The sequence below is a fragment of the Labeo rohita genome, chromosome 7, assembly GCF_022985175.1.
Source record: "Labeo rohita strain BAU-BD-2019 chromosome 7, IGBB_LRoh.1.0, whole genome shotgun sequence".
Lineage (NCBI taxonomy): Eukaryota > Metazoa > Chordata > Actinopteri > Cypriniformes > Cyprinidae > Labeo > Labeo rohita.
Window position 1 is genome coordinate 35,903,491 of NC_066875.1, and position 26,400 is coordinate 35,929,890.

Genomic DNA, 26,400 nt, shown 5'->3' on the forward strand with positions numbered 1-26,400 from the left:
AATTCAGCTTTACTATCACAGGAATAAATTACATTTTAAAACAAATTTGAACAGAAACACTTTATTTTTAATTGTAATAATATTTCACATTATTCCTGTTTTACTGTGTTATTAATTTAAAAATCCAGCTTTGCCGAGCATAAAAGATTCTATAAAAATGTAATAACCCCTAACTTTTATAACAGAAAGTGTACATTTCTACATTTCTTTTAGGTTCTTTAAAATGAGTAATGCAGTTGATATCCTTTAATATGAAGTTCAAAGGACTCCAAAGAACAAAGCAGCCTTTCTTAAGACTAAAAGGTTTTTTTTTTTCGTGGCTTATGATGTACCAATCATTTGGGAGAAAAGCTAAACAGTTAAGAATGGTTTATACAAGATTAATTTGAAACACAATGTTAAAACATGATTGAACTTCAATAAGTCAAACAAGATTCCTTTATTTGTTGCATACAAATCAAACACATAAAGCTGGAATGACCTTTCATTTCAGTTTAACAAGAGAGCACAAGACAGAAACACTCATCTCTCAAACTGTTTTAAGTTTTGTATATCATTTTTCCAATGTCTTTGAAGGCAAATAAAATGTACATGGCAAACGGATTATATACAAAGAAGAAAAAAAATGGAAATATACAGTAATGACATGATAAAAGAATGTTATGATAAAAAAAAAACTAAAATGAAAGCATATTTCTACACTAAAGGTCCACCGCAGCTAACATGCCAACCCCTGTATGAAATCAAACATCAACATAGTCCTCATCCACCAATTCCCCAATACAGCTGTTATAAAACATTTTCTTACAAGTTGAATGACCTGAGACAGTCTAGGTTCAGTGACTACTAATTATAAACAGTACAGATTTTGTTGTATTCAGTTTCTTGAAGTGATAAGCAAACGTCAGCTTTTAGTTAAAATACATTTACCCTGAAAAGTGGTACAGGTTGAAATGGCTGTAATAACCACTGTGACCAACACCTGCATTCGCACACTATGGTATTAAAACAGCTGATGACAGACACACTTTCTGCAGGAAAATAAAATGCAGGCTCTTTTGCATCTGAATAGAATGCAAAGACGTACAGTTGAGCCTCACCATGCTCATACCTGAGGTGAAAAAGGTTACATTTGGCTCACAGTGGCCTTCACTGCCATTCTGTTGTCATTCAAACCTTGATGAGACTGAAAATGTCGCTTACTATGTGAAATGGTGAATGAGCTTTTTAAGTTAAAAACCAAGAGCAAGCATAGAGGGGGTTTCAATGCTGATCAAGGGCAGGAGGGACTGTTTTAAGGGCTTTCTAATGAGGGTGATAGAGCAGGGTAGGGAATGAGGATGAGGAAGCTCTGAAACAACAGAGGAAGGCTCGCTCTTAATGGCAGCAGCCCCCACAGTGGCCGCCCCCGTGCGCGTGTCCCGAGGCCTCGCCGTACTTTGTTCTCCGGCTCAGAATCTCATAGGAGCAGTCTTCTCCACAGCAACCGGACATACTGGGTGACGTTTCGTCAATCTCGAACCTGAAAGGAAGAGGACGGCCGTTGGTGAAGTCATATTTTAACACTGAATAAGCATAGCAGGCAATTGTTGCTATGGCAACTGCCATCATTGAGCGTTTCGGCGAATATAGAGGCCTGTATTCAGAAGAGGAACAGGAATTTCACACAGTGAGGAAGTGGTGAATGCGTGAGTCCAGAAGGCTGTGACTTACTGTAAAGCCTCCCTAAAGAACTGGTAAGCACCGTGATTGTGTTTAAATACTGTCAGCATGACCTTTTTCATTTGTGTGCTGAGGAAAGACACAAAGGGACAAAAAGAGAGAGATTCATGAGATTTGGCAAAAATGCTACACAGAATAAAATTCATGGAACGCTGTGTTTGTTGTCGTACCTGTTGGCGATAAGCTGAAGGATTTGGATGAGAAATTTCCCCAGGCCTTTCCGTCTGACTTTACTCTCCAACTGAACTTCATAACTGAGGAGACATCATTAGAGTCAGTCAGATACAAACAGCAATCTCTTGAGGTCATGCGTCTTATATGAAGCAGAATCAATGAAGTCACACATTGCAAAAATAACATGCCAGACAGACACCTTCCCACTTACACAACGTGTACAATGAAGGTAGTCAGGCTTGCACAATATTACAATTCTGGCAGGTATTAACAAGCCAAAAGTTTTCACAAAACCAGGGTTGCTATATTTGTAGCAATAAATAATACATTGTATGGGGAAAATAATTTTCCTCTTATGCCAAAAATCATTAGGAATTAAGTAAAGATCATGTTTCATGAAGATACTTTGTAAATTTCCTACTGTAAATATATCAAAACTTAATTTTTGATTATTAAAAGGCATTGCTAAGAACGTCATTTGGACAACTATAAACGCGATTTAGTTTTTTATTTGCACCCTCAGATTTCAGATTTTCAAATAGTTGTATCTCAGCCAAATATTGTCCTATCCTAACCAACCATACACTGATAATGGTTTTTATTCAGCTTTAAGATTAATTCAATTTTTTTTTTAAAAAAAGGACACTTATAACTGGTTTTGTGGTCCAGGGTCACATGATCAATTCTATAAAATACCATCAAAATACATTTAAAAACCCCTAAACTATAATTAAAAAAAATATATATATATATATTTTTAAAGGAATAGTTCAGTCTAAATTTAAAAACTCATTAATTAACTTCATGTCGTTTCAAAGCCATAAGACCTTTGTTCATTTTCGCAACGCAAAGGGATAGTTCACCCAAAAAATGAAAATGATCTCATTATTAACTGCCATCCTAGGTGTGTATGACTTCCTTCTTTCAGACGAATTCAATCATAGTTGTATTAAGAAAAAAAAATGTCCTGGGTCTTTTCAAGCTTTTTTAGTGAATAGATGTGTTTTTGTAGGAAAAATATCCATATTTAAAAAACAACAATCACTTTAATCTTGCTTGCGCTCACTGTTGCACACGGAAGCAGCTCTGGGCGGATGACGTTGGTGTTGCGCATGCATCAGAAGTGACGAACGTGAGGAGAGATCAAAACAACACATCGGTCATGAATTAGAAGCACAAAACGTGGATTTGTAAAGAAGAATGTTGGAGGATTTCGTTGTAAGCCAAGTGGAGACTTGTTTTTCTTTGCTGAAGTAAGGAAACTATGCTTCCTTTGCTCCTGTAAACAACCGTCGTTTTTTGTGAGACTCACCGGCACGTGTGCAACGCCGACGTCCCATGTCATCCGCCCTCCACCCAGAGCTGCTTCCGTGTACAACAGTGAGCACAAGCTAGATTAAAGTGATTTTTATATTTTGAATATGGATATTTTTCTTACAAAAAAAAAGGGCATCGATTCACTACAGGAGGCATTTATTCAGCCCCTGGAGCTGTGCGAGGCACTTTTTATTATGGATGGATGCACTTTATTGGACTTGATTTGACCTGTTAAAAAGAAACACCCGCCTATTGCCATGATAAAGCCTGAAAGAGCCAGGGCATTTTTTAATATAACTGGATTTGTCTAAAAGAAGGAAGTCACAGACACCTAAGATGCCGTGAGGGCGAGTAAATAACTGTCTAATTTTCATTTTTGGGGTGAACTAAGATTTTAAGATATTTTTAATGAAATCTGAGAGCTTTCTGACCCTGCAAAGACAGCAACGCAACTACCATGTTCAAGGCCCAGAAAGATTGTAAGGACATTTCATCAAAAAAATCTTAATTTGTGTTCTGAAGATGAACAAAGGTCTTACGGGTTTGGAATGACATGAGGGTGAGTAATTAATGACAGAATTTTCATTTTTGGGTCAACTATCCCTTTAATATAGGTATTTTAACATTATAATATACATTATATTAACAAATGGATGTTCATTTTGAGATTTTCTAAAAATGTTATTAATTTCTTGTTTTTATAGACTAAATGTGAGATAGTTGATGGCAAATGTGTAAAAAAAACAAATGGGGAAAAATGAGCATGAACAATTAAAGGTCCAATATCAATACATTTAAAAAAATTCTATTGTCAGTCGGTAACCAATATGGTACAGAAACGTTGTGCATTCCGAACAAATAAATAGATTTTTAATAATTCCCAAAGAGAAATTCATGGCTGTCCTATGTGTTTAGTTAGAATTAAAACAACATTACCAATATAAAACCTCATCTCCACACTCCACATCAAATCGAAAGTGGGAAAATGCTAAAGGTGTGGAGTCAGCATCACGGGCCAGGAGATACCACGCTCTCTCATCCTTCATCTCCTCTCTTTTCTCTCTCTCCTTCCATCCCCACTCACTCTGTTCATATCTGCCAAAACATAATGTAACAAAATAACCAACTGTTGCAAAGTCCTTCAGTTTTAAAGAGACAGTTGACCCAAAATGAAAAATCTGTCGTCATTTACTTGCCCTCAGGTCATTCCAATACTGTATTATCTGTATTAAAGAAGCCCACTGACTTTTATTCAGCAGTACAGCCTTGGAATGACATGAGGGTGAGTAAATGACAATTTTAATTTTTGGGTGAACTATAACTTTAAATTTTAACACTAACTGACTTCCATTCAACCCAAAACCTCTATCTGAATGTCAATGGAATACAAAAAGCTAACATGTATCCGTTAATAATCAAAATGCCAGACACTAGAAATAGACAAATAAAGCATAAACATCTAAAGCAGTAACAATATGGGATGTTGGATTACCCCACATGTTGACTTGCTCAATACCTACAGCGTCTGCATGTTGGCTCTAGTCAACTCATAGGCCCACTCCACTGTATCTGGACTCAATGCAGTTACCCGTTTACACTCAATCCCCAGGTTAAGCCTGTGACCGATTCAGACATTCACAATATTAGTACTGGATTTAAATAAAAGAAGAAGAAGAAATGATCTGTTCACCATTGTACAGGCAGCATACGTCACATCTGTCAAAGGGGAAACGTTAAGGATAGCGTACCCATTTCTGTCATACTTTTTGAACACTGGCATTGCAGACAGAGGATCTTCAAGCTGTAAAAATCCATAAGAACATTAACAACGCAGACAAGTGTGCATATGTTGAAAAGGTTTCTTTCGGATGTTCTCAATAACGCATACCTTATTGGCTGCTTCCACTTTAGCACACACTGCATCCATAGCTGCCCGTTCTTCCAGTCTTCTCTGCTTTTTCTCTTTTGCTCTGTTTGATTTTCTCTGAATGGTAATGGAAACACACACAGTCAAACGCTATGCTCAGATGAAGACTGAAAAAAAGTCTTAATTATTTGCACTTTATATTACAACCTTGAATCCTGCACTGGGAAAGAAAGGGTGGCCAGTAAAATATAAATACAGTGGGTTCTCAGTTGAATAAACAATTCATCTACACTGAGCTGATAAATGACACTGTTGTATTCTATAGAGATGCTTTAAAGCTGAATTTAAAGATATTTCATAACTTTTTATAATTACAGTGGAAGCTGCTTTGAAAATCTGTAATGTATAAAAAAAGGTTTAAAGAAATGTGACAGCAAAAAATCTTAGATTTTGAAAACCTGGGTTATTCTTTTATCTTGAAGTTTTAGGATTTTGAAAAACTTAACTACATGTTATGACAAAAAAAAAATTAAGAGGAAATTCATTAATCAATCAAGCACAAGATGCTCTGGAACATCCTAAATCAATTTCAAATGAGAAATTCAACGTGTCACTCAAATTGCTTTGCCTACAATATAATGAAAGTTTTTGATTAAATTAAAAGAAAGCAAAATAAAGCATTTTTATAGTATGGACATCATATCAAATGAGACCTAGCAAACGAAACTGTGGAACTAAACACTTATTTTACAACATGATTTATTTGACAACAAATATTTACTACAATTTTGCCAAAATAGCATTTTCACAGCTTAAAAACACATTTGAAAAAGGCCAAATATTGTCCACCTAATCACCTCGGTCAATATACACACACCCATTGCAAGGAAACATTAATGCTGCCTTCAAAATTTCTCATATAATCAAGTTTATGCATGTCTTTCTCTCATACATGCGACTGCATGGGGGTAGTGACACAGTTTTGGACACTTTAAGATAAAGGTATTTACATAAATCTGAGGGTGTAAAGCCTGCTTTTAAGATTTATATTCTGTGTTATCAATAAAATACACCAGGAGCAATTATCTAGCTGGAGGCACAAAAAAAGCCTCTCTTTAGCTCCAGGTATATCGATGGCAAGAAGCAGGAAACAGGTGCTGAGAGCACAAAGCACGTGGAGATGAACAGTTTTTCTAAGGGCTTGACGGCGGCGGGCTCTGTACATGAAGCTCACTAACGCCACACATAAATATATGATTTAAACCCGAGCGACTAAGCAATGCTGCTGTCGTGAGGAGATTTGATCTCGCGGTGGCTGCTGGCATCGTGCTAATTAAAAGCCTGGACGAGGAGCTCAAACAAACGGTTCACACATTATACCCATATCTCACCAGCTCCTCGACTGACTTTAAAGCATTAGCCTCTTGGAAACTGACAAAACAGGCAGTCTAACGAAAACAGCAACAGTTTGCCGTGTTTAATGTATCAGTGTTATTGTGCTTAGTGTTAAAGAAATGGCGCAGTCGACGAGGCACCTGAAATGAACCACAAACCGTTTGAGGTGGACATTTGTGTACTCGGATGGACACTACGAGAATGCATTCGGGACCTGAGCATCTTTAAATCAGCAAATTCTCACCAGCACCCCCTCGTTATTCACGAGTTCCGCGTTTACCTCTATCACACACACATTATACACTCTTTCCGGGGAGAATGGTTTGCTTCCATCAGTCTTTGTTTAAATTGCCGCACGCATTTATCAAAACCAAAATAAGAGCAGAGCTAACAACACACAACATGGACAGACAAACTCACCCCCATTGTGCAGATTTTATACGACCACCTTGACGCGACTACTGCACTCTAAAATGCTTTACAGAAGTTAGAGATCTGAAGATGAGATGTGGTCTGTGGTAAAGAATGTTAAAAATGCTAACGAGCGAGCTAGTCTGCAGTAACACAAGAGCTCGAGGGATGGTAGCTTAAAAAGCAATATTCTATAAAGCGACTAGCGACTGCTGGTCGCTTTTATTTTTTCCTGCCAGATTCGCGCCAAGAAGCGGGGACGAAATTTCCGCGCTCTACTCTCCCTTTCTTTATCTCCTTCTCCTTTCCTCCCTCCCTCTCTTCACTCTTTCTTTCCCTCTCAGCAGCACTGGGCATTAGCCGCTGAGTCTTGGGGAAATGACGACATAGGGTTTGGGGTTAAGGGTCAAGCTCGCTCCACATGCTTCCTTACGTTGAGGCTACTTTGTGACCTAAAGCCATACAGTTTAGGTATTATTATGTAAATGACAATAACTGATAATATAGGTAGTTTTCGTTTCAGTTTCTTTTTTTTTTGGCAACCTGAATTTGTAATATTAGTAATTAGTTAATATTGTAGTATTATATTAAAAAGGTGTGTGTGTGTGTGTGTTTTATATATATATATATATATATATATATATATATATTTAGTTTTTAATAAATATATATAAATATATATATATATATATATATATATATATATATATTTAGTTTTTATATATTTTTAGTTTATTTATTTATTTATTTATACAAAACATTAAAAATCGTACTGTACGTAATATATATATAAATAAATATATTTATTTATTTATTTTACGTACAGTACGATTTTTAATGTTTTGGTCTGCTCACCAAGTCCGCAATTATTTGATCCAAAATATCCAAAATCCAGCAAAAGTAGTAATACTGTAATATTTATTTATATTATTTAAAATAACTGCTTTCTATTGGCATATATTTTTTAACGTCTTCAGCGTCACATGATCCTTCAGAAATCATTCCAATATGCTGATTTGCTGTTCAAGAAACATTTTTTTTATTATTCTTATTATCAATATTTAAAACAGTTGTGTATATATTTTTGTTGATTATATATATATATATATATATATACATACATATATATTTTTTATCAAAAGTGATTATAAAGACATTTATAATGTTACAAAAGACTTCTATTTCAGATAAATGCTGTTCTTCTGAAATTTCTATTCATCAAAGAAACTTGAAAAAATTACTCAGCTGTTTTCAACATAATAATAACAACAACAACAAATGTTGTGCATGCAGTGAGCAGAAAATCAGAATATTAGAATGATTTCTGAAGGATCATACAACACTGAAGACTGGAGTATTGATGCTAAAAATTCAGCTCTGAAATCACAGGAACAAATTACATTTTGAAATATATTCAAATAGAAAACAGTTATTTTAAATAGGAAAAATATTTAAAATGTCACTGTTTTGCTGCACTTTGAATCAAAGAAGAGACTTCTTTAAAAAACATTTAAAATATTACTGTTCATAAACTTTCGACTGGTAGTGTATGTGTGTGTACATTTATGTAAATATGTTTTATGTAAATATTAAATATTCTTTAAATTCATTTTAATGGAGATTTCTGTTTAGGTGAAAGACCACTTCAAAATGTTCCAGGAAATGAATATTATCAAAGGCCTAGAATGGCCCTGCAGTACCACTTTTGTCCACGAGGTCGCACTAGTTGACAATACAGGACAGCAACTTAAAGTTGCTACTGTGTAGGAACTGCTACTGTGTGTCACCACCTTGTATGATGATCGCTTGGTTTGAACTGCACCGATTGCGCATCTAAATGCCAGTGGAACTTAATTCCAATACGATTTCAAGTTTGATCTAGGCTGGTTTTGACAGAATCCCTCGTTTGGCACCCACAGCTTCTGACCATTATAAAGAAGGCACAGCCATAACTTACAGGGTCTATCCATGTGTTGAATGCAACGAATGCTGCATATTCTTAACCACGCCCCTCCCGCAGATGGCCCGTCACGAAGCCCCGCCCCGAACCTTTTGTTTTCGGGTAATCTGTCTCGCGACGGGGAGAGATGGCATTTTCAGGAGGGGAAACAAGAGAGGGGGGTCAGAGAGTTCACCGCTGTTAAAATCTCCGTTTCCGCCACACAACTCACAATGAACCACGATACATGTTGGAGAACTGTGACAGAGTGGTTATAACGGTTGCAATGTTTATAAACAAACAAAACATGACCTAGAAGGCCATGCAAATCTAGCACTAGAACAATAGGCTCTGCCATCCATGTTATTGTTGATAGCTCGAGGACAGAAAGGGAAGACTCCAACTACACCTTCAGGCCTGTGGTTGCGAGCAGAGATTGTTAGTACTCAAAACCTCTTTCTCTGCCTAGTGTGCATGTGCGCGCGCGCACGCCCGCGTGGGGGGGTTGGGGGGTGAGTGCAAGAAGAGGAGGAATAGAGAGAGGGGGAGGGGAGGAAAGAGGAACTCAGAGGTGATGAGGATGGAGGAAGTCTAACAGAGAGGAAGAGGAGAGAAAGAGAGAGAGAGAGAGAAACAAGAAAGGAGAGACCATCATAAAGGGACAACTAAGGTGAGTTAGAGAAAATGGAGATGGTTCTTTTGCACAGCACTGGCAAGATGGCACGAAGGAGGGGAGGGAGGAGATGGTTGGAGAGAGAAACACATAGACAGAGAGGGGATGGCTGGGAGGGGTCTTGTGCCACAAGTGCTGGTATGTCTGTCTCTGTTCTTGCCTGCAAGGACCACAGAGAAAGAATATCAACGTATACGGGCATCCAAGGGAGGATCTGTCCATCACTTGGGCCTGCTGGTAGATAGTGGCAGGAGACCAGACTGAATCCAGTCTTTCATGTCAGTATTAGAATTGTGTCTAGATATCAAGTTCATTCTCACCTGTAATACCTCCAGGTTATGTTTAACTAATGTAGACCAGAATCCATAGGTTACACAGTGGAAATGTATTGATTTCTTTAAGACTCATTCACTTTTTTTATCAACTGGATGTGGTTGAAAAGCTACAGCTGAAGCTTAATTCACGATATCCATCATAAAATACTCTATATTAATGTAAATAAGCAAGTTCTAGTGGTTTTTCTCTCCTGCATACATTAGTGAAGGATCTGGGCAGCCTCAGCACTGCATTGCACAGCTGACGAATCCATCCGCACACACAGCAGGAAGTAGTTCCGTATGATTTACTGTGGGAGCACCGCAGGTAAATCACAAAGTAATTTTTTGGTATTAACTTCGTTTTACGAAGATAATTGAACGAGAGGCTCTACGTGTGTATTTGAATCTAAATGTTGACGTTTGAATAACGGATTTTGTGACGGGAGGGTTTTATTTAACGTTTCGTTTTTAATATTGCCCATATGTGAACTGCGAGAGTTACACTGGCTCGTTTGAAACGAGGCTTTACATTGTCAGAATCACTTGTTATGATTTGGATGCCGGTTAAAGGGACTATGTAATTGACATGGAAGTTAGTTGGGGAGAGGCGAACGCGGCGGAAGGTTTTCTCGGTTGTGAGGAGTTCTCAGGTCTCCCCGGCACATACACACGGATAGGATCCTTATGCGGCCGATGCAATGAACTGGAGAGAATGAGAAACGTGCGAATATCCACAGAAGCTTTAATGTAGTTGTGTATTAACAAGCGTGCGAAGTGCTGATGTTTCACAACACTTATTTGTCGCCTACTAAGTTTGAATAGGAGAGAAAGCCAGCAAGCCAGGTAGTCAACTGCTATTCGGACTGGTAACTAACGTTATAAGGCAAATGTTCAGCGACAGCTAGCCAACAACTGGAATAGGGACATAAGCGTGGCTCTACACAAAAGGACTCAGACTTGAGTGAGCGACTGTGCGAGAAGTGAGGTGAGGGGAAAGATGCTTTCTTTCTGTTTCTCTACTTTTTAAGTTGGAATGATGGATTTTCACTGCCCGAGCAAAATCCGTGCGCGTTTACGCTCAGAAATGTTTAAATGAACGAGGAACGGATGATTGGATGGTGGTCGGAGTGATGCGACCTCTCGGAGTTTAAGGGGGCAATCGATAACTGTTTTCAGCTGAAACACTATTAAGAGTTGATTGGGCACTTTGTTAAGGGAAAGACAGTTCAGTGCCACATATTGAGTGTTTTGGACTCACGTTTAATTCACACTGAGCCGGACAGCAACTTCAATCAATAGAGACACTGGTCGTGACGTCACGTAGCCTATTCAACGCTTCATTTTATGACACATAACGACTTTTTTACGTATGAAGTAAGAAATATCCAATCTTGTTTTAATTTTTAAAGACGTGTTATAAAAACAGCCTTTTATTAATTTTATATTCGATTTCGTCAATGTTTTATCTCGCCGGTGTTATCTTTTGTGTCCATACATCTATATCACAAACATTTTACGTGACTTTTATGTTTATGTGGTTGTTTTGTATGTTCAAAATTTAATTCAGATAGCCTCTTGAGTTATTATTTATGAAAATAGCAACACAGTTTGGGTTGGCTATCACAATGGCATTATCTTAAGGAATAAAGGCTTTGGTCATTGTTTCGTTTTCTAAAGGATGGTATCTGTTGTTCTGAAACTGCATGTACATATCTGTAAAGTGATGAAAGTCAGCTTTACGGTTCACTCCCGGCATCGTTAGTTTTCTGGAAGCATTCGCGAAACAAAGACTTCTTGTCCACCGAATAAAAGTCTCATTTATCGGCGTTGAAACAAACGAAAGTTATCTAAATTCGTTACCGATTTAGAAACATTACACTAATGCGTGTATCCCGCGCTTTGTGGTTTTGATACCTCCGTGCACTCAATCACCTGCCGCTCCAAACACAAGCGAAGAGCATTTAAACCTCCACATCTTTCACTGTCTCTGAGCCAAACGTCATTTTTGTGCGAATATATTTCAGCTTATTTGTACTAATCTGAGGTTCATTTTTCTCAACATTTCGTAACAGACTGCGGTTGTAAAGAAAAGATGTACAATAGCAGTCAACAGTTTTGTTGTTTTTTTATAAAGAAGTGTCTCCAAGCCTGCATTTATTTGATCCAAAATACAGCAAGAACAGTACAATTTTGAAATATTTTTACTATTTATATTAAATGTTCTCTATTTGAATATATTTTAAATGTAATTTATTCTTGTGATTTCAAAGCTGAATTTTTAGCGTCATTGCTCCAGTCACATGATCCTCCAGAAATCATTCTAATATTCTGATTTCCTGCTCAAAAACATTTTTTATTACTATTATGTTGAAAACAGTAGAGTTTTTCAGGTTTCTCTGATGAATAAAAGTTCAGAAGAACAGCATTTATCTGGAATGGAAATCTTTTGTAACATTACAGATGTCTTTATCATCACTATTGATCCATTTTAAAAAAATCCTTCCTAAATAAAAGCATTAATTTCTATAATGTCTACACCCCCCTCTCATATATATATTGTTTTATTATTATCAATATTTACAACAGTTGAGTGTATATATATATATAGTGTATATATATATATATTCTATATATGTGTATGTGTGTGTGTGTGTGTGTGTGTGTGTGTGTATATATATATATATATATATAATATATTTATACCCACACACACATCACACACATATATATATATATATATATATATATATATATATGTATATGTGTGATGTGATATATATATAATCAATATTTACAACAGTTGAGTATGTATGTACACACTTTGAACACTCTCTCTCTCCTCTAGCCATGCCATCAGCGATGGAGCTATGTATATATGTATGTGTGTGTGTGTGTGTGTGTGTATAAATATATAAAACTTATATATATATATATAGTTTTATATATTTACACACACACACACACACACACACACACACATATATATATATATATACACATACATACTCATCTGTTGTAAATATTGATAATATATATATATGTTTTATATATTTATACAGACACACACACACACACACTCATATATATATATATATATATATATATATACATACTCAACTGTTGTAAATATTGATAATAATGAAACAATATTTCTTGAACAGCAAAATAGCATATTAGAATGATTTCTGAAGGATCATGTGAACACTAAACATATATTTATACAGACACACACACACACACACTCATATATATATATATATATATACATACTCAACTGTTGTAAATATTGATAATAATGAAACAATATTTCTTGAACAGCAAAATAGCATATTAGAATGATTTCTGAAGGATCATGTGAACACTGAAGACTGAATTAATGATGCTGATGATGGATAAATGTAGCTTTGATCACAGAAATTAATTGTAAACATAATAAAATATATTCAAATAGAAAGCAGATATTTTAAATAGTAAAAATATTTAATAATATTACTACTTTTGCTGTATTTTGGATCAAATAAATGCAGGCTTAGTGAGCAGAAGAGACTTCTTTAGAAAACATTAAAAATATTACAGTTCAAAAACTTTTGACTGGTAGTGTATTCAGAAAGATTCAGAATACAATGATTCATCACTATACTGTAAACATGAAAACATACTTCGCATCATCTGGGGTTCTCAGACTGGTGGAACACTTTTGAGAAGGAAAAAAAAAAAAAAAAAAATATATATATATATATATACATATATATATATATATGGGCCAGTGAGAATTAATTTGATCATTCATCATTTACATTTATTCACCTTCATGTCATTCTAAACTTGCTAAACTTATTTTCTTCTGAGGAACACGTGAAAATGTATTTTGAAATATGTCTCTGTTGCGTCATTGCGTGAGTTATTGGGGCTCAGTGTTTGTGTTGGACCGCACTGGCTTTCATTGTATGTGCAAAACAGTTAAAACATTCTTTGAAATATGTATTGTATTCCACAAAAAAAGGATAAACACATTTGGAATGACATGAGGGTGAGCAAATGATGTCACAATTTTCATTTGTGGGTGAACTATCCCTTTAAGATGTTGAAAACAAAGGCCAATGCTGATCCCTGTGAACACACTCTCTCTCCTCTAGCCATGCCATCAGTGATGGAGCGATCAGGGTCTGGTGTGCTGTCCCGAAGCAGGGCCAAAACAGTCACGAATGGGAACAGCCAGCACTCTGAGGAAGAGAGCAGTGATGAGGAACACACACATGGTACGTCTGACACATTCACACACAAAATCCAAGTCCAAACTACCATCTGCACCTTACACGGTAACACAGTATTAATCTTAAATTTTTACATTTAAGTATAAAATGTTTGAATATATCAATATCTGTATGAGTGTTCGGTTGTGCATGCTTGTTCTCTTTTCCTCCTCTCCCTCCCTCCACCCACTTTTCCTCCTCTGCCCTCTGTGAGGATGCACTGCCAGTTTTGAACTCAGCCTGCCTGTGTTTTCTCCTCTCTCTGACCGTCCTTTTCCCTCTTGGTCTTTTGAAACAGACAGTATGATCCGCGTTGGTGGGGACTACCAGGCACAGATCCCAGAGTTCAAACCAGGTAAAGCGGGAGAAGGGAGTTAATCTCAGAAGAGATGAATATATATATATATATATATATATATATGTCTGCATGAACATGATAAGATAAAGGACTGTGTGTAGGTGTTTCTGTGTGCACTCAAGTTATGGGGAGTAGGAGAGAACACCGCTATAGTCTTTGAGTATATATATTTATGATAAAGAAATATAGACATAAACAGCAGGGAGGCATAGAGAAGTTAAAAAAAACAAGATTGTGAGAGGAGGTATTTTAGAGAGGCTGCTGTGTTGTGTGACAGACATGTTTCTTTTTTGTTTTGACAGACTGTGCATCCCGCTACAGTGACAGTGACCAGAGGAGCATGCTGGTCTGGTCACCGAACAGCCAAGTGTCCGATGCCATGTGTAAGGAATTATTCACATGCAGAAATGACTAAAAACTGCTGAGAGTTTGGTTCAGGCTACTGATGAGGAATGCTTTAGAAAATGAAAAGCAACTTTTAAAGAAAAGTCAGTGTAATGTAGGGCTATACTCATGCAGCCATGTGTATGATTATTTATTAGATACTGTCACCTGTTATATATCTATACACATATGAAGACTTCAGATGCAAAACCAGCTAAAAGCCATCTCGGTCAAAAATGAGATAATGATACTGAGTGAATGCTCCTGACACATAGTATACGTCCATCAAATACTTTTACTTCAAACTCACTAAATTCCAGCTCCAGCCCAATCAGCAGTACCAGTACTTACATAGAAACCTATACAAAGTAGCCAGAAAGAAATGCTAATTTTAAAGAAAAAGTTTCGCATTTGAACTCTTCATATATAAACTACTGGTCAAAAGTTTTTTGTAATGTTTTTTTTTTTTTTTTTTTTTTTTTTTTTAAAGAAGTGTCTTTTGCTCAATAAGTCTGTATTTATTTGATCCAAAGTACAGTAAATCTTGAAATATTTTTAATTTATTCCTGTGATTTTTAAAGCTGAATTTTTACTTCAGCATCATTACTCCAGTCACGCAATCCTTCAGAAATCATTCTAATATTTTGATTTGCTGTTCAAAAAACATTTATTATTATTATTTTGCTGAAAACAGCTGAGAAGAATTTTACAGGTGTCTTTGATGAATAGAAAGTTCAGAAGAACAGCATTTATCTGAAATAGAAATCTTTTGTAACATTATAAATGTCTTTATCATCACTTTTGATCAATTTTAAATATTGATAATAATAATATTTAACATATATTAATATATATAACATTTCAAAATATATTCAAGTAGAAAGCACTTATTTTAAATAGTAAAAATATTTCACAATATTACTGTATTAATTAATTTTATTACTGGAGTATTTTGGATTAAATAAATGCAGGCTTGGTGAGCAGAAGAGAATTCTTTAAAAAAAACATTACAGATCTTACTGTTCAAAAACGTTTGACTGGTAATGTATAACTTTAGAATTTTCTATATTTTTTATGCATAAATATTACCCAAAACGTCAACAGATTTTCACACAAGTCCTAATAGAACACAAAGAGAACCCAATCAAACTAAAGAGTCAAAAATATATAATTTCTCATTTATTTATTGAGAAAAATGATCCAGTGTTAAATATTTGTGAGAAAAGTATGTGAATCTTTGCTTTCAGTATCTGGTGTGACGCCCTTTTGCAGCAATAACTGCAGCTAAATATTTCTTGTAACTGCTGATCAGTCCTCCACAGTGACTTTTAGCCCATTCTTCAGTACAGAACTGCTTCAACTCTGTGATTTTGGTGGGTTTCCACCTATGAACTTGCTTCCACAAAATTTCAGTTGGATTAATGTCCGGATTTTGACTTGGCCATTCCAAAACATTAACTTTGTTCTTTTTTAACCATTCTTTGGTAGTACGACTTATATGCTTGGTGTCGTTGTCTTGCTGCATGACCCAGTTTCTCTTAAGAAATTAAGTTCTTGGACAGATGTCCTGACATTTTCCTTTAGAATTTGCTGGTGTAATTCAGAATTCATTGTTCCATCAATGATGGCATGCCATCCTGGTCCAGATGTAGCAAAACAGGCCCAAACCATGATATTCCCACCACCATGTTTCACAGATGGAATAAGTTCTTATGCTGGAATGCAGTGTGTTCTTTTCTCCAATCGTAATGCTTTTCATTTAAACCAAAATGTTCTATTTTGGTCTCATGTCCATAAAACATTTCTCCAATAGCCCTCTGGCTTGTCCACATGATCTTTATCAAACTGCAGATGGGCAGCAGTGTTTTTTTTTTTTTTTTTTTTTTTGAAGAGCTGTGGCTTTCTCCTTGCAACTCTGCCAAGCACACCATGGTTGTTCAGTGTTCTCCTGATGGTGGACTCATGAACTTTAACATTAGCCAATGTGAGAAAGGCCTTTAGTTGCTTAGAAGGTACCCTGGGATCCTTTGCAACTTTGCAGGCTATGTTTTGTTTTTGGAGTGATCTTTGTTGGTCGATCACCCCTGGAGAGGGTAAGGGATTTGTACTCAATCTGTCTGACTGTGGATTTGTGGAGTCCACACTCTTTAGAGATGGTTTTATAACCATTTCCAGCCTGATGATCAGCAACAACTCCCTTGTTTTCCTTTCACTTCCACAAACGTCAGACTTTTATAGATCTCTGTGCTTTAGATTAAATAGAGCATGCACTGACACCTGATAGCCATTCCACTGTTTGAAAACACTTCTGAACAGATGATCTCTAATTTCACCTTCAAATTAACTGCTAATCCTAAAGATTCATTAACTTTTGCCCCTCACAGTAATATATCATTTTAATATTATATCAAATTTTCAAAAAAATATATACAAAGTATATCTTTTCATCTCATTTGTTTGACTGGGTTCTCTTTGTCAACTTTCAGTACTTGCATGAAAAACTTCTAATCCTTTGGGTTATATTTATGCAGAAAAAAATTCTAAAGGGTTCACAAACTTTCAAGCAGTACTGTATATCCTGCTGATCTCTAGTTTTGTAGTTTACGCTTTTCAAATCTAAAGGATTTTAAGTAGGTTGATGCATTACATAGCATATTTAAAAAATTAATTAATCGGATTGTATCATGTATCAGATGGCAAAAAATTCACATTTGAATCAAATCGAAACCCAGTGAATCATTATTTCAAATTGATTTGCTGTCAGTCCAAAGATTGACAGCTGTTTTATTTATATGCATTTGCATTATTGATTTTCTATAGGGTTATTGTGATGCCTCGTAACGTATTGAATCATGGTTATGGATTCTTGCTCTGAGGGAGTTGGTAATACCCATTCCTTTGTACACTGTCACCAACTCTGCCATGTTGGTTTGTTAAGAAACTGCATTTTCCATTCTCTCACTTTCAGTGGATGAATATATTCTGATGGCCAAAGAGAAGCACGGATACAACATGGAACAGGTACCATTTCACTGAAATATTAGGCATGATAGGCAAATCCTCTAGATGGAGGCACAGATCACTGATAGAGTTCTTCTGCCTTCTATTAACAGGCTCTTGGCATGCTTCTGTGGCACAAGCATGATGTGGAGAAGTCACTGGCTGACCTGGCCAACTTCACTCCCTTTCCTGATGAGTGGACCGTGGAAGACAAAGTTCTGTTCGAACAGGCTTTCAGCTTTCATGGCAAGAGCTTCCATCGCATCCAACAGATGGTGAGCGGGAGGGATGGAGGCAAGATGGGTTATATAAGAGTCATCTGGTGCTCTCACATCTGCCTGCAACTACAGAAGAGCAGGCATCTTGAGATACGGCACAGCGTAGAATCGCACATCCATGCAGAGAGTCATATAGGGGTTTCGCTGTCAGCACTATGAACTGTTGTCTTGTTGTCATCCATTACAATAAGGAAATGATTTGAAAATGTTTCAAAGCATTTTGTGCTTTAATCGAAGCAAGAACATCTGACCTTTTGTTCAAAGAAGTTCAAATGCTCAAATTTGATATGGGACGTCTTGTTCTTTTTCACTGTCTTTGCTTAGTCATAACCATCTGTTATTTTATTTCTTAGCTTCCAGACAAACTGATCTCAAGCCTGGTGAAATACTACTACTCTTGGAAGAAAACCAGAACCCGGACCAGCGTCATGGACCGTCAAGCACGCAAGCTCCTTAGCAAAAGAGAAAAGGATGAGAGGTAAAATGAGAGCAAAAGAGAGAAAGATGGATAGAAAAGACAAGAAATCATAATAAAGTGTGTATTTTTGTTTCTGCTAGTAATGATGAGATTGAGGAAGGCGATCCAGGCAGTGACAGTGACTTTGAGATCAACGCCAAGAAAGAGGTGACCCTACAAATGGCTAAACTCCATACTAAACTATTCAACATAGTATTTTGTTTATTCTTTAATAATAATTATATTACATTCAGCTTTTAACTTCATTTTATTTTAGAGACTAAATGGAACATTAGTAGTTAAAAAAAATGATGACCAGTCGCACAAAGGCATCCATTTTCCTAAAATCTACCTAAAATCTTAAAAATGTGAATGACTGCATTTACACTGCATTTGTGCTGCTGTCCAGGCGGCAAAGCAGAACTCTGGAAATGGAGGAGGGAGTGAGAAAGGTCCAAGCAGGTCTGGTCCGACTCGGAAGGAGAACCAGGGCGCGCAGTACCGACACCACCCTCTTCGGGCTCGCCGCAGGCCTCCTAAAGGCATGCACCTGGAACAAGAGGACATTGTTGCTCTCTCAGCGTCCACTGATTCAGGAGCTGTTTCTCTCAGACAGCTGGACACACAGTTAGTGTCACTAAAGAGACAGGTAATGTGCAACGCATCAAACTACAATATTTTTGGTAGTGTTTGTAAATCTGAAAAACTCACAAGTGAATGTGCAATACTGGTTAAAACGGAATGTGCAATGTTTTTTTTTTTTTTTTTTTTAAAGAAATGAATGCTTTGATTCAGCAAGATTGCATTAAATTGATCAAAAGTGACACATTTCTATTAAAAAAAATGTTGTTCCTTTGAACATTATATTATAGAAGCCCATTTAGCTTACTGCGACTTTTTAATCTCATAATTCTGACTTTTTTTCCTCAAAATTGCACGATACAAATTCGCAATTCTGACTTTTTATCTCAGAATTGTGAAATATAAACTTGCAACTGCAAGTTATAAAGTCAGAAATGTGTAATAAAAAATTGCAATCGCAAGTTATAAAGACAGAATTGTGAGATAAAAACTCACAATTCTGACTTTTTCTCTCAGATTTTCGTGATATAAACTCAATTGCGAGAAATAAAGTTGGAATTGCGAGCCAAAAAACTAAAAATTCTGACTTTTTTGTCACAAAAAAAGTCTGAATTGTGAGAAAAAAGTCAGAGTTTTACTTTTTTTTTAAAATATATCTCACAATCCAGACTTTTTTTCTTGCAATTGCGAGTTAATATCTTGCAGTTGTGACACTTTCTCGCAATTCTGACTTTTTCTATGATCTTCCAGTCGCGAGTTATGTTTTTAGAATTGTGAGTTTATCTCAGTTCTAACTTAGTAACTCACAATTGCATGTTATAAAGTTTATATCTCGCAATTCTGAGAAAAAAGTCACAATTGCAAGAATTTATCTCACAAATATCTCACAATTGTGATTTTATTTCTCAGAATTGCGAGTTTATTTATTTTTCAGAATTTCAAGTTTATGTCTCGCAACTCTGATTTTATAACTCGCAATTGTAAATTTATATCACACTTCTGGGAAGAAAAGTCAGATTTGCAAGTTTATATCTCACAATTCTAAGAGAAAAAGCTGCAATTACCTTTTTTAAAAAAATGTATTCAGTGGTGGAAATGGGCTTCCATATTACATTGATCAAAGAATCTTAAAAAAAATGTATTTCTACAAAAATATTAAGCAGCACAGCCGTTTTCAAAATTGCTGATAATACAAAATGTTTTTTGAGCACCATGATTTATAAAGGATCATGTGATACTGAGGACTGTAGTAATTCTGCTCTGCCATTACTGGAATAGATTGCAACTTAAAATATATTAAAATAGAAAAGAGTTCATTTAAATAGCAATTATTGTATTTTTGAGCCTTGGTAAAACTTCTTTTCACAAAAATGTACTGACCCCCAAACTCTTGAACTGCAGTGTAACTATACAGCGATCACCACTTTTCAGATTTTGCCTCTCTGTTTTGTTTTTAGGTCCAAAGTATTAAGCAAACCAACAGTGTTCTCAAGAACAACTTAGGCGATGGAATTGAAGGCTTGAGACCATCAGAGGTACGTTTCTGCCTGCATAACTCTGATGTACAATCTATACACATTTGTCATTCACGCTACACTGAAAAACTGACATACATGTTCAAAAGCAAGGCATATTATTAAATGCTGTTTAATGTATTTTGACAGTTTGAATGTACAGGCTCCATGTCTGAGATACTGATAAAGCCTAATTGCATAATATTTTTGAAGTACAAGTTTTTTTCTCTATGAGTTTGCTCAACCTGTAAGTTGATTCTGGGCAAAATGCCATTGTTATGCTACATTATAATTTTTTACCCTGCGCTGCATTTCCTTCAGCCCAACCAAAAAAATCAACTCTCGATGGACAACGGAGGAGCAACTCCTGGCTGTTCAAGGTGAGCTGAATTATTGTAATCCATCCAAGTTCAGAACACATCTCAAAATGAACATCCATACACATTATCCACCTTATATTTTCCCGTACGAGCAGGCGTGGTTTTCAGCTATACAAAATGGCTTGAAATGGCACTTTGTTATGCTTCTCTCTATTTGCCTACAGCAGCTAATGAACCGGAAGTCTTGCACATTCACAGAAAACTGCTTACTTCCACGTTGAAAATAGTTTTTTTTTTTTTGTTCAAAGTTTTTTTATTAGTTTTCGCAGTGTATAACACATACATAGAAAATCCAAGCATAAAAGTACAGAAACAAACACAAAAATACAAAGTTACCAAACTAAGGTCAAACATCCCAACTCCCCAGTCGCCAGACATATATATACAATGCATACATACAGAAGTCCAAAAAGAGATGGAAGCAAACGGTGTAATATAAGCCTAGTGTAGCATATCCCAATGAAGATTCCCCCTTTCTGTTACCTTTTCTTTGTCACATTACCGCCTTGGCTGCATCCATATCTGCTATGACAGTTAAGAAAGGCTGCCAGATATTATAAAATTTCTCAGTAGACCCTTTGATGGTATGTCTAATTTTTTCCAGCTTAAGTTGACCCATGCTCTCTCTTATCCAGTGGGTATGTGTCGGTGGAGTAGGGTCCTTCCATTTAAAGAGTATCAGCCTCCTAGCTAGGAGAGATCCGAAGGCCAGCACAGTGTTCATCCTTTTGTTAATAATTATGTTTTCTGGGGCCACACCAAACAATGCAATAAATGGAGATGGTTCTATTCTCTCTCCAAACGTCTTGGAGAAGGTCTCAAAGATATTAACCCAATATGTGTAAAGCTTCGGGCATGTCCAAAACATGTGCAGCAGGGTGGCAGGATCCTGTCTGCATCGATCACATGTGGGGTCTATATCAGGCTTAATTTTAGAGTGTCGGGTTTTGGACCAATGCAAGCGATGAACAATTTTAAACTGTATCACAGCATGTCTAAGACAGATGGATGACGAAAAAATTTCTTTTATTATATTGTGCCAAATTTCTTCTGAAATAGGTTCCTCCAAATCTGTTTCCCATTTATTTTTAAGCAGATCAAGTGACTCTAGATTATGCATATTAAGTAATTCATATATCCTACTTACAGTTTGTTTTCTGACTGATTTATATTCAAAAATTGAGTCTAATAGAGAAGTAGGAGGGCATGATGGAAAGCAATTAGAGTTCAATGCTACAAAGCTCCGAAGCTGCAGATATCTATAAAAATTTGAATTAGGGATGTCATATTTCTGTACCAACTGCTCAAAGCTAACAAAATTCCCCTCGATATAAAGATCAGATAATGAAACCACACCCACGTTGAAAATAGTTTGAGTGTTTTTAGTGTTATTTATTCAAAATAGCATAGAACTTCAATATCGGCTATTTGTTATCATGCATCTCTAAAGCTTGTATAAAAAAGAATGCTTCTGTAATGCCCGATTTTTTCCCAAAACTAAAGAACCTAAAAAGATCACGTTTACTTGCATACAAGTTGATAACATCAAAAAGCAGCTACATTATCCAGCAATCCAATGAGTTAACTTGCTAAAATGTGGTAATTTAGTGAGTATGTAGTCACCTCAGTCTCACTCCTTCCAATTTGCAATCTTTTATGACAGTGGGAGACTCTTCTAACCTTGCTTAAAGTCACCATGAAATCAAAATGGAGAATTCTTTTATGGAATAAAATTTCCGGTTCATGCTGATTGTACGAAATGTCATTATGCAAGTGTATAATGGGAATTCCTATCATATACACTACCAGTCAAAAGTTTTTGAACAGTAAGATTTTTAATGTTTTTTGTAAAGAAGTCTCTTCTGCTCACCAAGCCTGTATTTATTTGATCCAAAGTACAGCAAAAACAGAAAAAATATAAAATAATACAAGTAATTATATTGACTCCAGGCTTTTAGAATGGTATAGTGTATAATGTTACAAAAGCTTTTTATTTCAGATAAATGCTGATCTTTGGACCTTTCATCCAATTCATTTTAATTTTGTTTAATTTTAAGCGTTGCTGAGCAGTTTAACACATAGCCATATTTTCCATTCACATCCTCTCCAGCTGTCAGGCGATACGGCAAAGACTTTGCAGCCATAGCGGATGTGATTGGCAATAAGACGGTGGCGCAGGTCAGCTCATTCTTCGTCAGCTATCGGAGGCGCTTCAATCTTGAGGAGGTGCTACGTGAATGGCAGGCAGAACAGGAAGTGGTGCAAGGGAGCAGCGTGAGAACCGTGAACATGGAGCTGAACGGCTCGGCAGGAGCGGAAGATGATGAGGTGAGAGAGAATGAGGAAAAAGTCTATTTGAATTCGGCTTTTGAATAGGACTTGTTCCAGCAGGCAGGGCTTTATCTTAGAGATAAAGAAAAAACTTAACAACTGAGGAATTTTGGAATTTTTTCCATCTTTGCAGGTTAAGATGGATGGCATCTCTCCGCCTCATTCTGACAGTCCACTGCCCTCTTCTGATATAAGTGTGGCTGGGAACCCCAACTCCACCCAGTCCTCCCCACCCCTCACTCAGCCTCCACCCTTACTGCGCCCTGCACCCCCCTCAGCACCCCCCAGCCTGCTGCGCCAGCCTCCTCCGCTACAGACGCGACCTCTACAAAACCGGACGCCCCACAATCACCCTCCCCCTCCGCTCATCAGACCCGCAGTTGCACCGTCGCTCCACCAGGGGGCACTGAGGAACTCCTTAAGTTCCTCCTCTGGCTCTGCTGGACAGCTGCCTCCCTCACTGGTGGGGCTGAAGGTGGAATCCCCCCAGTCACACTGATCGCCATGTAGTATTTGCCCTTTTATAATGGTTTAAGACACCCAAATAGTCATTTAACAGAGAATTTGTTCTCAAATCACTGTAAAAGGGCCATGTGTAGTAATGCGTCTCAAGAGATAGGAAAATAAAACCAGAGGTGAATCGAAAGCAAAGCTGGACATGCACCAAAACACACATTTAGCAAGTCAGGAAGGATGAAACTAAACCGTGGACCAAGGAGAACTCTCCATATACATGCATATAAACCACAATCTTGCCAAAAAACAAACCCTACTGCCCCACAAACCCATCTGTCCTCAGGTTCTACAGCTTTACCTCGTGAACACTTATTTCAAGCACAACAGCTTCCACTGTAACTACAGCTATCGAATCACCTTTTTATCATAGATACTCAGCGGAAGCTGGAAGTTTAACCAAAATTGTGGGGTAAAAACCTTTATACACTGGAATTAAAAACTGCCACGACAATAGACTCATGTGAGTTCCTTCCACCATCTCTATGGCAACAGCTGCGTATCACCTAGTGTGCATGACTGCAGGCACTAGCGAGTGCACCTGGTGTCGGGAAACTGGGAAATTGTGTATACTCACTCTCCCATTGAAGAGCCATGTTGATAGAATCATACTGGGTGAAGCAGTTTTCGTTGTTTGTATAATTAGGTCCTTAAGATATTGTTAGGTAGTGAATTTATGTAGTACTAGTTAATATTGACTAAGCACTAAGTGATGCAAAATACTTGATTTTCTTTTGTTTGCAACTCTGGGGTACACTGATTTCATCTCGCTCTTAAAGGCACAAACACAGAGGCGTCAAAACACTAAAGATGATTTCTGAGGAAAATCGTGCAAGAGTTCTCGTTTCTTCCAAATGTTGTGTGTATGTGAGAACTGTTTACATGTGAACTGGATTTGCTTGTGACTATTTTTGTTTTAGATTTTTTTTTTTTTTTTTTTTTTTTTCAAAATAAAGTGAAAATGACCAAATGAGTTTGTTGTTACTCTCTGCAGATATAGACACTTACAGGTAATGCATTATGCTTGCAATATGTCCCAACCAGGGACCTGTACCATGATGGTAGCTGAACAAACTCAGGGTAACAGGATTAGTTTTGAGTTGACAAAACCAAAGCCACTTAGGCTTTGTCATTCACTTCACTTTTCTGACAAAGATTAATACAAATATCCATCTTTTTCTTCCCATAAGAGTGTGGGCGGCCATTTGTACATTTTATGGTTGTGGCTTCCGGGCTCATCCACGTTCAGCTATTTTTAGCTATACAAAACAGCTTGTTTTTCTGCTTGATATTGCAAATTGGTGTGTCTTACCATGTTATTTTGATGTATTATCTTAATTATTAGCACACCGGTTTGTAGTGCATACAGTTTTACTGTTTACTGTACATTGTTATTCTTCTCGTTATTTCCCTATAGCAGCTAATAAATCGGAAGTCTCACTCCTAGGCTTACTTAATGAAAAAAAATCGAATTACCTCTAAACGTTCATGTTCAAAATTATTCAACCCCCAAAAGTCAAATTTGGTGCAGAATCTTTTATTCTTTAAAACCATCAATAAATGCTGCTTTGAAGTGCTTAGAAGAAGCTTCTGTCACCTCTCTATTGCAATCTTGGCCCATTCCTCACCTGAAAAAGCTTTCAGATCACTGATAATCTTTGGTTTTCACTTCACCACTGCTTTCTTTAAATTCAACCAAATATTTTCAGTGAGAATTAAATGCGGAGACTGAACAGGCCACTCAAGAACACTCTATGACTGATCCCTGAACCAAGCATAAGTAGATTTGGATGTGTACTTTAGGATGATTGTCCTGTAGGAAAGTCCATTTATCATCAGCTTCAGTCTATGCGCCTGTCAAAAAGGCCTGATACTTCAAAGAATCCATGATGTCCTTCATACAGTCATGATTTCCACTTCCTGCAACAGTAAAACACCCCCATAACAGGACTGGTCCACCTCAAAGTTTGATGATGGAGATGGTGTTCTTCTGCTCATAGTTTTTTTGTTTTTTGTTTTTTTGCACAAGACATACTGCTGATCCATGGGTCCAAAAAGTTCCAGTTTGGTGACATCAATCCATAAAACATTCTTCCAGAACTCCACAGGTCTATCCAAATGAATTTAAGCATGTTCAAGTCTGCCTTTTTGTTCTTCTTGGTCAAGAGCGGTATTCAGCATGATGCCACAACATGAAGGCCATACTTGTCTAGTGCTCTTTTTATACACTGCATTCAGTTGTTGACTCCTTTCGTCAGGTCATCTTGCAAGTCTTTGGCTTGCAGGTTTTTCTCAGTTGCTCTGATTATTTTATGATATTGTGCTTTTTTGTCTTGGAAATCTTATGTAGCCTTAGACTTTCTAATATAATAAAACATTTTTTATCTATATCTTTTGTGAGAGCTCTGTTGACTTAGCCCATATTTGCTACTCAACTTCAGCACATGCACAGGCTAAATGTATGTATGTGTAACAGCCCAAGTGAATTCTGTTTTCTAATAGAGTTTCTAAAGGCTTGATTGTGTTTGTTTCCTA

General features: G+C 36.7%; 2 protein-coding genes across 2 annotated transcripts; one reads left to right on the top strand and one right to left on the bottom strand.

Moving 5' to 3' along the window:
- Positions 1–420: 420 nt before the first annotated feature.
- On the bottom strand, positions 421–7,271 carry naa40 (N-alpha-acetyltransferase 40, NatD catalytic subunit). Its single transcript, XM_051115848.1, has 8 exons — positions 6,896–7,271; positions 5,102–5,197; positions 4,962–5,014; positions 4,734–4,829; positions 4,150–4,308; positions 1,893–1,976; positions 1,714–1,791; positions 421–1,522 (listed from the first exon to the last, which is right to left on the bottom strand). The coding sequence occupies exons 1-8, from the start codon at positions 6,899–6,901 to the stop codon at positions 1,378–1,380; spliced, it is 717 nt and encodes a 238-aa protein (XP_050971805.1). The 5' UTR covers positions 6,902–7,271; the 3' UTR covers positions 421–1,377.
- Positions 7,272–10,449: 3,178 nt separating this feature from the next.
- On the top strand, positions 10,450–24,804 carry rcor2 (REST corepressor 2). The gene is made up of 13 exons (XM_051113745.1): positions 10,450–10,800; positions 13,952–14,074; positions 14,367–14,423; positions 14,729–14,809; positions 17,779–17,831; positions 17,924–18,085; positions 18,442–18,566; positions 18,647–18,713; positions 18,955–19,194; positions 20,585–20,662; positions 20,964–21,021; positions 23,132–23,349; positions 23,486–24,804. Exons 2-13 carry the CDS (start codon positions 13,954–13,956, stop codon positions 23,849–23,851), a joined length of 1,626 nt encoding a protein of 541 aa, XP_050969702.1. The 5' UTR covers positions 10,450–10,800; positions 13,952–13,953; the 3' UTR covers positions 23,852–24,804.
- The last annotated feature ends 1,596 nt before the right edge of the window (positions 24,805–26,400 follow it).

Bases quoted from the DNA above. Each gene is read 5' to 3' on its own strand.
- naa40 (XM_051115848.1), bottom strand. The intron at 4,830-4,961 runs GTACGCTATCCT...AATCGGTCACAG, and splicing joins AAAAAGTATGACAGAAATGG to GCTTAACCTGGGGATTGAGT. The intron at 1,977-4,149 runs GTAATGTTGTTT...ATGTCTCCTCAG, and splicing joins GGAGATGAGGTTTTATATTG to TTATGAAGTTCAGTTGGAGA.
- rcor2 (XM_051113745.1), top strand. From the start codon at position 13,954: ATGCCATCAGTGATGGAGCGATCAGGGTCTGGTGTGCTGTCCCGAAGC. The intron at 14,424-14,728 runs GTAAAGCGGGAG...TTGTTTTGACAG, and splicing joins GATCCCAGAGTTCAAACCAG to ACTGTGCATCCCGCTACAGT. The intron at 18,567-18,646 runs GTAAAATGAGAG...TGTTTCTGCTAG, and splicing joins AAAAGAGAAAAGGATGAGAG to TAATGATGAGATTGAGGAAG.